The sequence below is a fragment of the Phalaenopsis equestris genome, unplaced genomic scaffold (genome assembly GCF_001263595.1).
Source record: "Phalaenopsis equestris unplaced genomic scaffold, ASM126359v1 Scaffold000002, whole genome shotgun sequence".
Classification (NCBI taxonomy): domain Eukaryota; kingdom Viridiplantae; phylum Streptophyta; class Magnoliopsida; order Asparagales; family Orchidaceae; genus Phalaenopsis; species Phalaenopsis equestris.
Window position 1 is genome coordinate 41314568 of NW_018164444.1, and position 14239 is coordinate 41328806.

Here is a 14239-nt window from a genome sequence, read left to right on the forward strand (position 1 = left end):
TCCTTAAGTTTTTTCATACACTGTGCATGAAATCGTTTGTCAGCCACAACTTCAGGAATAATGCCCAAAAGCCTGAGACAGTCTAATATGTTAGCTTCAGATATTGGTGGAGCTGCAAAAGCTTCAATTAAACGATCGAAGGAGGTGTTCACAGAATGTTCATTCTCTTTATTTTTCTTAGCAATCCTTGGCCTCTTTAAAATTGTACTGGACTCCCCCATATCCCTCTGATTAATGCTTTGGACTTCTTCATCGGGTGTCACTGGCTCAGGTGTGATCTCATCTGGTATCCCTGTAAAACCGCTTTCAGTTGGGTTGAATGAAAACTTTTCCATTGCGACAACCCATTTAAACATTAAGTCCAGTTTCTCTTCAAATTCCGGCTCTATTCCACACTGTTTGTACTTCTTTGCTGCTGGTACCGCCTGTGATATAGCATTTAGAGGGGATATTTAGAAAATTATAAATAGAGAAAATAATTTGCGAAGCTAACAATTCATGAATTATATATAAATTTACTTCTAGTTTTTCAGCCTACCATTCAGCTGGAGCATCAATTGTCCTTTTAATCGGATCCCAACCCAGGCCGGTAGATCCACGTTTCAACTCCTTCCATATTTTCCATTCCTTCTTCAACTGGTCCCATTTGTTTTTAAATTTAAGCCGGTCGTAATCCCTGCCAGTTAATTCTTTGAATCTCTTGTCAATGTTTAGCCATCTTTCCTTATTAAAATACGTTGTTGGTCTGTTACCCAGTTCTATTTCTTTAATACACAGATCACAAAAAATATTTGTAACGTCTTTGTCCCACATTGCGGACTGGCCCCCTTCGACCACTTTAGACATGATTCAACAGCATTGTCGTGTAATTATTCTGAATAAAAACATATTAAGAATAGCTTTATGCTAAAAATGAATCAACATCCATACTTGTCGTGGAATAAATAAAAAAAAAATTATGAACCAACATCCACATAATTAACCAACAGTAGTGTCGAGATTTGCTAAAAAGAAAAAAAAAATTACACAAAGGATATGTGGTTCGGTTAAAGATCTACATCCACAGTAAGACATGAAACATGTTTTATTATCCAATTACGTTAGAGTACATTGCTATGGTTATCCATGGAGAACACAATTACAACTATCAAACACATGTGTAATAAGTAACTTCTAATCCATGTCATGGAATCCAACTTCTAATACATGCCATGTAGAAATTTTTAACGCAATAACATAACACCATGCCTTCATCTGCAATACATTTTCATCTCCAAGTTATTAGAGGCTGCATACTATTGCTGGACCAAAATTAAATTTATTCAAAACAGTTTCGAGCCATACATACATCTCTAGCCGCCATATAAATGTAGCCACATTTTTTCTATTTGCTAAATGCATCAAAGCTTCAAACAATGATATCGAACAGTTGTACCTACAGTGCTTCAAAGTCACATTTTTTCTATTTGCTAAATGCATCACATAGGCATAACATTAGCAAATTCCTACAATTTGCTAAATCCTACAATGCATCACATAGGCATAACATAGGAATCGGGTAGCTGGAATAAAAGCCTGAAATAACAATAACAAGTTCATCTCGTTAGCTAAGAAAGATACACATAGAATCAAATTCTTTAAACGGCTAAAGGTTCAAAAAATGCAAATCAAGCTTAACTATATTGAATAAGTAAAAAAAAATAAGATCATCGAAAAATTTCTTTTAACTCTTTTCTCCTATGCATTCTTTCTCCTCTTAGAACTTGCACATTTCCAAAAAAAATCTAAACCCGAAAAAAGAAGACCAAAAGCTGCATCCATTTTAGCTAGTATACCAGAAAAATGCATCACACCAATGCATCCAATGAAGCTATTAAAACAGAAATTGAATCCCTTGTAGCTAGTAGACCAAAAATTGCGTCTAAGCCAATATGAAGTGTTATTGCAAAATACATAAATCAGAAACTGCATCCAATGCAACTATTAAACCAGAAATTGCTGCAACAGAAACTGCATCCAATGCAGCTATTAAACCAGAAATTGCTGCAAAACCAAGAACTAAGGGCTGCAGCAAACCAAACAAGTGTAAAAAGTACAGGTAATACATAAAACCTTAACTGCAGGTAATGAATATTTATATGAGGTATTTTTTAAATCAATTTTTGAGTGAATTTGAAACACCCACTTTCGCAGCTAATTCAATACTGAAAATGAATATCCATAAATTTTTTCAGCTACCATTGTAATCAATACTGTACAATTTTTAAAATCAAATACTGAACATATGAAATATCTTTCAGCAACCATTGCAATCAAAACTATATTTCGCTCGGAATATCTAGGAACAGAATCAATTATGTTGCAATTCGAAAAAATCATAACCAAAACTTTCCAGGAATTCGAAAAAATCAATAGAGTAACAGATCCAATTATGCTGCAAAACCATAAACCAAGAACTGTAGCAAACATTCGAGAATCCAATTTCGCCTCTACAGAACAATAGACTATCGAAAAAGGAATTCCTAGAAATTATTGCAAACTCAACTGTAAATTCTAATCAAGCTCCAAAAACATAATCCCAACGAGAGACATACAGGTATTTATATGGAAACCATAAATTTGTAGCAGAAAAATGCCAATAGAGATTTCTCTATTTGTAAAAATCTAAGAATATCAGAGAGGGGAAGAAGGAAACAGTAATGCGAAGGGAGATGCGAGAATGAAAGCAAGAAAAAAATTCCCTCTATTTGCAATCTGCTGAAATCTAATGAATACCATATATCTCCTCTCAGAGAAATGAAAAATTTCTCTCTATCATAGAAATACCATATATCTCTTTTCAGATAAAAGCAAAAAATGTACAAGATACCTCATTTGAGGCGAGAAGGAGCAGATGGAAGATCAGGGAGGCCCTAGAGCGAGGATTTTCGTTACCTAGATGTCGATCTCCGCGAGAGAAGTTGCAGAAGGAGGAAGGAAGAAAGGGAGAGCCAGAGTAGAAGGGGAGAGCGAGCGAGGGGCATAGGAGGAAAATATTACCCTAACACGATACTCATACGTGGGACGCTGGGACCTCTCCGCTTCGCTCGCCCTTAAGGAATTCGGGATCTGCGTTAGGGTGCGACAGAGAAACGCTCGCTCAACGCATTATTCAAACACCGGAGTTAACCCAAAATCCAGTAGGGAAGTGGAATCTTATTGCTCAAAAGCAGCGGAGTTACAACACGACTCAAAACAGAAAAAGAAAATACGACATGATACTATCCTCCGACTAGGGCTCGGCGGGCAGCTGATGGGCAACTATGTGAGATGGCGGTGATGGATGGGTAGTAGTTCACAGGGTGGAGGGCTTGCTGTTGTAGGTGGGAGCAGATCAGGGGGTTAGCGGCATAAATTGGTAGCAGGCATGGGTACTGGTCACAGCCTAAGGATAGCCGTGAATATACAGGAAAGGCGAGGTTTGGGGGAGGGGTGTTGTGATTGTGTAAGGAAGAAGGCGGCAGCCTTTCCAGCCCAAACAGTTCAGCCTCCCTACTGAACCGGCAGTCCCCTTGTTGAACCTGCGCCGGTTTAGCCTTAGCAGCAGCTCGATGTCATAACACATATTAAAGATCGGATATTAGAGAATAAGCTTCAATGAGTTGGGCTTTATGTAAGAGGATAGGTTACTCGCCAATAAGTTGGGTAGATAAAGCTATTGTGAAAATTTGATGGAATTATTTATACTAATTGTGAAACAGATAGAAGTCATTCAAAATGGTTTCTGCATAACAAATTTAACAAATCAAAAAGTGGTCAAAAAATTAATTGGGCGTGAAGTTTTATAAAACCCACCCATAAAGTTAGGATACGACCAATGGTAATGGCTGTGATAATGGCCGTTGTAAGGTTTATATTATTAATTCAGTCTTTTTCCTTGAATCGTTTGGCTCTCTCCTTATGCAGAATAACACACTGGTGATTTTTTTGACTAATTTGTATATTGTTTTGGCAGCTAATCCTGGATTCTTTGAGTCTCTCTTCTGCTGTTATTTCATCTATGACAAAATCTCTTCCTTTTGGGGAGAAGGTGGACATGCTTATCGTTGAAAACTTCATCTTTGAAATATTAAGCCTTACGAAGGACTTGATTCTTGAGTTGAAGGTACTAATCTTAAACAGCTTATTCCACTAACTTGTTGCATCATGATAAAGCATGGACAGAGAAACAAATGTGCATAAAAAGTTAGCTTGAATGGAATTTTATGACATTCACCACAGTTACAACTGGAATAGTGTAGGTACATATTAGCTAGACATGAAATAATATTGATACAAAAGTAAACATGGTATTGATCCAAGTTTGGCTAACGTAATGTTGCATCTGTATTTGGTGAATCCTTCTCCATGTTCTGTTCCACCATTTCAGTTGCATGTTGGATTATGCCTTGTTTTCTCATCATGGCTTGCTGTTACATTAAAATATGCCCATCATGTTCATGATTTCAATTGGCTACTCGGGCTCATTTTTCATTTTCTTCATGGTGAATGACCAAGCTCTTTGTAACATGCATAGAAGTCGGTCATTTTACCAGTATTAAACCAATGGAGAACTTGCTATCCTCTAGTCTTGTTATCACTTTTGAAACCAACCAAAGCTGTCCGATTTTTTGAATTCTTTTTCTTTTAACACTGCATGCTTAACCTATATATTATGCAGAGGATTGATTTAATTGCTTCAGAAGCTCTGAAACTGGGGCAAATTGTTCTGGATGCTGCAGTAAAGCTCTGCAGAGCATATTATCAAGTTATCAGAAGCAAGGTTCCTGAGGTAAATGTTGTCAGCGACGACGGACTGTTTACTGGCAAAGTGGAGGATTATGCCTGTCATATCATTAGCATAACAGTCTGCACTATTGAAAACTTATTTAATATAGGAACCTTCGCTGCTTCTGGTGGTGGGAGTTTTGTAACTATTCTAAACATTTCCTGGAAAGGCGTTGTTTGCTTATTGCAGCTGGATAAAAGTGTGTTGGCTGAGAAAGTAAATGTGGAAAATATAATTCTAACTCTCATCTCATTGACTGTCGAGTCCTTGAGGTATGCTGCTGATGCATGGTCATCATCAAGCTCGGTCAGCGCTGCCTTAACTGAGGCAAAACGAACATTTTTACCAATAAAGTTTTATTTGATTAATTCTGTCCGGATCACATCTGAATATCCATGCAATGCCATGAACATATGCAGCGAAGTAGTGAGGTGTGTGGTGTTGATCTCTTCTCTATGTATTATTCTAAGTAAAGAAATTCATCTCAAAGCCGTTAGTGAGGCAATAGCAGAATTAGTGGAACCAACATCCTTTCTATTACTGCATACGCTGCTAAATTCAGCTGAGGTGAAAATTCAATCCAAAGTGCAGATTTTGGAATGGCTATTTCCACATGAAATAAATCCTAGCACGCCATATCAAGATAGGAATATTTATACAGCTTCATTGCCAGCTTCCTTGGACGGTGTTTTTAATGTAAGCTGTGATGCTATGCCAGGAGCTGAATCTCTACTGCTAGGAAAATTTTATTTGTCTTTGAATCTCCTCAAGGCCTCTTCATCACTGAGAGAAGAAATAATACTACAAATCTCCCGAAAGCTCGATGTTCTTATGTCTATTTTGACACATGCAGATGTATTCTCTTCAGTACTTGGTCTGCAAATACCTGTACTTAATGCCTCGGGACCTTCCACTGGGGTAGTTTGGCAACCCATGTTCTCATTTGTCTCAACTATACTGAAAAGCTTCATGATTGTGACAGCTTCATCAAAGCTCATATGGATTGAGATTGAAATCTTTCTACTTCAGAATCTTTTTCATTCCCACTTTCTTTGTTTGGAGATTGTTAAGGAGCTTCTGTGTTTTTTTATTTGTCACGCTGAAAATGACAAGGTGAGCCAAATTTTTGAGAAATTGTGTCTGCTGCTGAGGACAGTTGCCTCATCTGATCATTCTCTTTCACCATCATCTCCTCTAAGGAAGATGGCTAGATCAATATCCTACCTTCTTTCTTACACAACAACTGCCACTGTAGATCAAGTTTATATCACCATAGTCAGTGAGGAAAACTCGGATTTATCATCTGTCATGTATATGGCACTATTGATTGAGGGATTCCCATTGGATTCCTTATCTGAAAAACTAAAAATAGTGGCCACTAGGAAGATTATATCTGCTTTTGTTGCCTTTATAGAGAAAAACTCCAAGGAACTTGAACTGGATGCTGCTGCTTCTCTATCTTGCAATTCCGGCTTGCTGGGGTTGCCTATCCTTGCAGTTTCATCTGCTATATGTTCAAGGTAACTTAATACCGTTTGAAGAAAATGCTATTTTTTTTTCATCATTTCTGGATCATTTCACATTGTACAGTTTTTTGTATTGCAGGCATATTAAAAGTTCAGATGCTATTGATGGAAAGGTCAGCTCCCAGCTCCTGAAGTTCACAACTACTGTGATTCAAAAGTATAGAAAAGCTGGACAAGGGATGAAAAACCAATATGCTAAACTTCTGGGTGCAATATTAGAATTATTCTCAATTGCAAAACATCTCTATGGCTATGTTGAAATGAGAGAAATTATTTTGGAGCTGCAAAAGCTATTTGTTGAATCTGACGCTTCATTATCTCAATGCCAGCCTTATTTTGCTTCCTTCATGGCCTGTCTTTGTCATATACAAATTGAAGAAGATGCTGAAAATCCACTTTCTGCTGCAATTTGGCACCTTTACCATTTTCTGCTTAGAGAGAGACACTGGGCATTTGTTCATTTGGCTATTGCAGCATTTGGATATTTCGCAGCTCGTACTTCCTGTACACAACTTTGGAGATTTGTTCCCTCTAATGCAGCACTTTCATTTGAGTTTACTACTGGGAGGGAGGCAAACTATGATATTTTCATGAATGAGCTGAAAGGATTTCTTGAGAAAGAAGGGGCTTTATGTGAGGCTTCTCCATGTAAAGAACAGCTAAGTTTTCTCTTCAATGAAGGCATTGCTCTTATAAAATTAACAAAAATATCAAATATCTTGCAAGACGTCCCAGCAATGCAAACTGTAGAGACCAACTGTCCTGGAAAGCGCGCAAGGAAAAAGAGAAGACAGCTTCCAGATGGAATTTGTGAAGGAATGGATCTTCTGCAGAATGGTTTGAAGATAATGAAAAATGCTCTTTTGCAACCCGATTCTAAGGAATTCATGGAAGAATTTTCTGCACATATTTCGTGCCTTAACGATGTCATTTCTCACCTAGTCAGCCTATATAATTCCCATCTTTAATGTACAGCATGCTGTAATTAGTAAATTTTAGATTTATGGCATTCTGCGTTGCTTAGTTGAGCCAACCTTTTTTTACCCTCATTGCATGTTTACTTGCGTTATTCTTACAGTTATTCAAATGAAGGCCAAATTTACTCATTTTTTTTAACCCCTTAGATTCATGATGTTATATGGATTCAAGTTTGATATCTTAGTTGAGATCGGCAGAAATGAGATTATTAACATATGGATAGTAAATCAAACAATGATTAAATTATTCCTTTCTTAGGCCATGAGAGGCCATGGGAGAACTCTAAGATGATTGGCAATGGTTGGGTGGCTCCTTAGAGAGTTTTAAGAGGAAATTGAGAGGATTTTGGGTTGTGGAGGGAGACTTTGTAAGTTTCCATGGTGGCTTGACCATGGTGATGAGCATGGAGATGGGGGAGGCATGGGAGAGGGTTCTAAGCTGATTGGAGGCCTCTTAGGTGGATAACACAGGTTAAAGATGATTGGGTTTGATTCATCAAGGGTTGGTCCAAGGTGGCTTGGGCTAGGTGACATCTATGGTGACATTTGTCTCTCCCTCATGATGAGCCATGATGAATCGTGTTAAGCCAACAATTAAGGGTGGATTTAGGTTGAGTTGGCTTGGTGTGTCACCCAAATATCATGCTAGGTGTCTATTGGGTCATGGGTGACCCATTAACAATGGGCCATGGGCCATGGGTTGGGTTTTTCCTTAGGGTTGGACCTAGGCTAATTGGGTTTTGTTTTCTTCTTAGCTCAAGTCCTAAGAGGATTTAAATATCCTTTTAATTACTTAATTAATTAAATTAAATTATGGGGGCTGACCCCATGGAAATTGAGCTCATCACATGGTGTGAGGCCCAATGGTTGGGCAAGGTGGTCAATTGGTCAAAATTTGGCTAAACTAGGGTTAAGCCTAATTAGTTTTGACCATCCCAAGGTGCAATCAAATTTTGAGTTCAAAAAGGGCACATTAGGGTTCAAGGTAATTTTTAGGGTTTTGTAGGTTAGGGAGGCCTTTGGTGAGGCTGGGGATCCATTTAGGTAGACCCCTCTCCCAAGTAGATATCATGGTCAAAGTGGTTCCTAGGGTTTTGGGTTAGTTTAGGTGACCTAGGGCATGTCGAGCCACTACTGGTCAATTTGGGTTCCTCACCTGGTCAAAATCTTAGACCCATTCAACCAAGGGTTGGGGACTTGGGCTAGCATTGATGAGGTCCATGAAAGCACAACCCTTGCCTAGGGTCATGTGCAAGTAGGTGGGGTGAGTACTCATAAAAGTGAGGTCAACACCATCACATATCATAACCTTTAGCATTTACCTACATTTTTTCCATTTTGAGAGTCTCTGTAATTGTTGGTTGTCACCACAAATAAAAATATTTTGAATAAAAAGTGAAATTATTTCATTAATGATGGAACTAATTAAATAGTGAAACTAAAATCAAAATTTAAAATAAATAGTGACCATATATAAAATTTTAAAAATAATTATGAATAAAGAAATTGAAGAAATTTAGCAATATAAACAACTCTTATTCTTTTATATGATGGCTAGCATGTTGTGGATGCCCCCACAAATAAGAAAAGCCAAGTAAAAAAATAATTTATGTCACATAAACCACAATGAATAAAGTAAAAAAAACATGGAGCATATAATGTGATCAGTGATGGCAATAAGACTGGTTGAGTGCTTCACATTGTTATTATATTTGTTGTAACATTTTTATATATATAGCCTGTTAAAATAATGGTAATTTCTTTGTTGATTGCCCCCATAAGTAAGAAAACCTAGACATAAAATCAATTACATTGCTGTGTTGACCAAAGCAGATGATTATCTGATAAGCTTTTTTATTTAAAGTATCATTATATACTAATTTAAAAAAGGTACTATGCCACTAGTGCAAGTGATTGAATGATTGAAATGAATATTGTTTTTTTCTTAAATTAAAAATATTATGTATTCCAAATTCTATAATATGATGAATTAATTTTAATTTTATATGATTAATTTAATATTTTAAATAGCTTAGGAGCTGTTTGAAAATGTTTTATGTTTTATATTTTATATTTTTATTTTTAAAAAATACGGAAAGAAACATAACTTATGTTTATTCACTCTTTTTTATTTGTTCTTTATTGGTTTATTTTAAAATAGATTTCAAAAAATATTTAAAACACTAAAATTGAGTAATACTTCTTTTTTTCATGTTTTTAGGCAAACAAATTTTTTTTAACTTAGCATGTTTTTTTTTTCTAAGGAAAAAAATCATAAAAACTCTAAACTTTTCAAAGATCACTATAAAACCCTAAACAAAAACTACCATTTGTAGAAGTATTGATTCATATATTTATATAACTCTTAGTCTATAGTTTTGATTGATTTTCTTTTGTTGGCTAATCCAAGGCAGTTGCTTTCGTCTCTTCATTTTATTTTGATGTAATGTGTTAATTAGAGAGGAAATATCATCCATTGGAGAGTTTATTTGTTTTAAGGAGCTATTAGGTTAAGTTGTAACTAAATTATAATTTTATCTAAAATTGTAGTGTTATTTGCATGACATTACAATGAAGAAATTATTTTGAGAATCTCACATATAATTCTTCACTTTGGGTGATTAAATACACAAAAGAGAGCACATAATTTAGGAGGCAATTTTTTTTTCAATATCATAAAGATGAAATATAGGAAAAGACAATAATATTTATAAATTAGAGAAAGTGATGATTCAAACGCTAAAGGGAGGGATGTTCCAGGAAATGGAAGAGGAGTAGGACTAATTTGGGAGATATTCTGAAATGTTCAAGCAGTTGTTTATGGGTTTCAATGTGTTTCTAATGCATGATATCATTATCTTAAGTTGTTTTAGCATTACCATGTTAAAACATGGAAAGAGGCGAGAGAGAAAAGGCTAGCTTGGACATAGGGATGGTGAGATGACAATAGAAAAATGATTTGGTATGTCAAAACAGTGATATGAAGTTCAAGTTTTCTGATGATGGTTAACAAGTGGCAAATTAGGTCAATAGAGGCTAATTTGTGCCCGAGTAAATGATAAAAGGGTAAGTGTGGCTAGTATTATATGATATAAGAATAAGCAGACCTATAATATAAAATGGCCATGCAATATAATAGTCTAAAATTTATAATAGGTGGCATGACATGCTATGCCAATAAAATAAGGAGCACAAAAAAATATAAGAAAATAAAAGTATAACCAAATATATCTTAAGTAATTGTGAACTATTCTTTAAGATGATGACAATGATTACTTTGATGTCATACAACAACAAAGGACGGTGAGGAAATTCGTCAGTCGAGTCTTCTTCGATCCAAACATTTTTCTTATACATTCACACCGTAGCCTCTTCCATAAGCCAGTGTGATCAAATTGCTCTTTAATTCTCCAGTTCAGGTGGTCAAACTGATTAGAAATGCTGCTAATCGCATTCAGAATATTAATCATCTCTTTCTTCAACTTCTTAATCTTCTTCAAAATAACTTATGAACTATTCAAAAATCGGGGTTGTAAAGTTGATGAATTTTGAGATGATTGATCCATAGGAACATTTTTGTAGTCCACTTCTTCATTTTCTAAGTAGTCACAGTTTAACATTTGGTCCATGGGCTTCCAAGAAAGAAGCAATTTTTCCTAATTTTCATGTGGAACTTGTGATTTGCTACAAAGCAAAAATATTGTGGACGGATGTCCATGACAATGAGTAGATATTTTCAAAATCAAACCAAGAATAAATTTTACTATTAAAACACCCACATCAATAGGTCTTCAAGTTTGAATACAATAATTCAATATAGCACTTTCCTTCATCACTCTACTGATTTTTGTAGAGGGAGCAATTTTGCCGAAATAAAGATATGCCACGACATTGACACAAAATTTAATAATGAAGAAGGAAAACTTACATTTTTGTGATTTCTTATCTCCCAAGTTCCATCTTCATCCGTCAAGAATCAAAAGACTTCATTTTTATTGTCTCTTGTAGGGGAAAAGCTGACATAATGACAAATCAGAACATTCTCGACAAGAACAAATCATTGATTCTTAAAGGAGTAAAAGGTACCCAACTGCCTCGAACATAGACAACTCCTTGATTAATCCCATGATGATTTGCATAAAATTCTTTATGACAAGAATTACTACAGTCGCAGTTGTGTAGTATAGTACTTCCCATCACCTTTGCACAATGATTTCTTCCACAATAGTACCAGGAGTATTGAATCCTCGGTTCATAAAACCACTTTTCTTGATCAACATCTTCTTCATAAGAATCTTATCGTGCAACATCTGTGCATCAAAACTAATGAACTTCCTCATTTTAAAATCTTATATTTGGAAGTTTCCTTGAAGTGAGAAGACATAAGAACAAGAATAGTGGATCCTCTCCCTCTCAATTAAATTAATTTAACTCAAAATGACAGGTTTTAGGAGTTACATAGAGAAAATTAGGTCAAAAATTGTCAAAAGAAGTTTCTAGGGTGGTTTTTCTAACTGCAGCGCCTAGGCATCTGATTTTGGCGCTTAGGAACCGGGCTTTCTGAAAAGTGGAGCTTAGGCGCCAATGCACTCTTTTGCACCGCTTCACCTAAGGTCCAAATAACTCTCACACCTTCCATAATATTCAATAACTAAAATGTTTTTATATATTTTTCTTAACATGTAAGTCTCCAAAGCACATATAATTTAATCAAAAGATCTTATATTATGTAAAAATAAGTTTGAAACAATTACAAAAATATCTATGGGTTGCCTCCCACAGAGCGCTTGGTTTAACGTCATTAGCCCAACGTTCTGAGTCTTTACTCTGAGTGACCCAACATTAAAACCTTTTTAAAAATAGGTCTGCACCCATCAAAATAAGGTTTTAACTTATGTCCATTAACTTTAAATATTATTCTGTTTGTTGGATCTTCAATATCCACAACTTCATATGGGCAGACTTTTATAACATTAAATGACCCTAACCACATAGGCTTAAGTTTTTCGAAAATTAATTTCAATCTTGTATTATACAACAAAACTTCTTGTCCAGGTTCAAATTCTTTTCTTATTATCTTTCGATTATGCAAATTTTTCATTTTTTTTATAATTCTTAGCATTTTCATAAGATTCATTTCTGATCTCTTCAAGCTCATTCAGTTGTAATAATTGTTTCTCATAACATTTTCTAAATTAAAATTAATTCTTTAATAGCTCAGTAAGTTTTATGCTCTAATTCTACTAGTAAGTGACAAGTTTTTCCAAAAATAAGTTTATATGGAGACATTCCTATAAGAGATTTATAAACTGTTCTGTAAGCCTATAATACAATATCTAATCTAACAGACCAATCCATTTTGTTAGGATTTACAGTTTTTTCCAAGATTCTTTTAATTTGTGGTTAGATAATTTTGCTAAACCACTAGTTTGAGGATCCTAAGCAGTGGAGATCCTATGTTCAATATCATATTTTTCAACCAATTTTTCAATTCATTTATTCTTAAAATGAGATCCCCCATCTGTAATGATTACTCTTGACATTCCAAATCTTATAAAAATATTTTTCATTAAAAAATTTGAAGCACTCTGAGCATCACATCAAGGTAAAGCAACTGCTTTGATCTATTTGGAAACATAGTCTATTGCAATTAATATATATAAGGTTCTGAAAGAGAGTGCAAATGGTCCCATAAAATCCAATCCCCAAACATAACAAAATTCAACTTCCAATGTAAAATTTAAGGGCATTTCATTCCTTTTTGAAATATTTCCTACTCGCTCACAACGATCACATGTTTTTATATATGTATTAATATCATTAAATAGAGTAGGAAAATAAAATCCATATTGTAAAATTTTATATGCGGTTTTATCAATTCCAAAATGTCCCACAAATTCAGAATCATAACATATTCAAATAAATTTTCATTTTCTTCATATGGTTCATATCTTCGAATAATTTGAACTTTACATTGCTTATACAAATATGAGTCATCCCAAAAGTAAAATTTTGCATCGTGAATAAATTTCTTCTGTTGTTGGATTGTCGTTCCATACGGTAAAATATCACTAACAATAAAGTTCATTATGTCCGCATACCATGGTGCACACCATTCATTAATAGTGTATAGTTTTTCATCAGGAAAATTTTTGTTAATTTCACTTTTAAAATTAAATGATTTTTCTTGGTCCAACTTAGATAAATGATCAACTATTTGATTATCAGATCCCTTTCTATCTATTACCATAAAATCAAATTCTTGCATCAGAAGGATCCATCTAATTAATCTTGATTTCACGTCCTTTTTTGCATTAAATATCTTATAGCAGAGTGATTAGTACACATAATACATTTAGCTCCAATGAGATATGATTTGAACTTATCAAAAGCATAGAAAATTGCCAATAACTCTTTCTCAGTAGTGATATAATTAATTTGAGCTTCATTCAAAGTTTCACTTGCGTAATATATAACTCTAAAAATTTTGTCATATCTTTGCTCTAAAACAACTCCAATTGCATAATCACTAGCATCACACATTAGCTCAAATGATTTCTCCCAATCACGTCAAAACTATTACAGGAGCAGTAGTAAATTTTTCCTTTAATAATTCAAAGGCATTAATGTATTCTTGGTTAAAATCAAATTTTACGTCTTTTTCTAATAATTGGCATAGGTGTTTAGAAATTTTGAAATAATCTTTAATGTATCACCTGTAGAAACCAACATGTTCTAACAAACTTCTAACCCCTCTCATTGTAGTAGAAGGAGGTAGTTGAGCTATAACTTGAATTTTCGTCAGATCTACTTCCAGATCGTTGTCAGAAATTTTATATCTAAGTACAATTCCTCCTGCAACCATAAATTAGCATTTCTCCCAATTTAATACTAAATTTTTCTTTTTGCATCATTCTAAAACTTTTTTA

At 34.7% G+C, this 14239-nt stretch overlaps 1 protein-coding gene across 1 annotated transcript in view; it reads left to right on the forward strand.

Annotated features, from left to right (window-relative positions):
- Window positions 1-7376, forward strand: part of LOC110018014 — a 21309-nt gene extending 13933 nt beyond the window's left edge. The window contains exons 4-6 of the mRNA XM_020715222.1: window positions 3995-4144; window positions 4700-6327; window positions 6413-7376. Of these exons, the coding sequence (XP_020570881.1) occupies window positions 3995-4144; window positions 4700-6327; window positions 6413-7301 (2667 nt within the window). The 3' untranslated portion in view covers window positions 7302-7376. The remainder of the gene's footprint in view (window positions 1-3994; window positions 4145-4699; window positions 6328-6412) is intronic.
- The last annotated feature ends 6863 nt before the right edge of the window (window positions 7377-14239 follow it).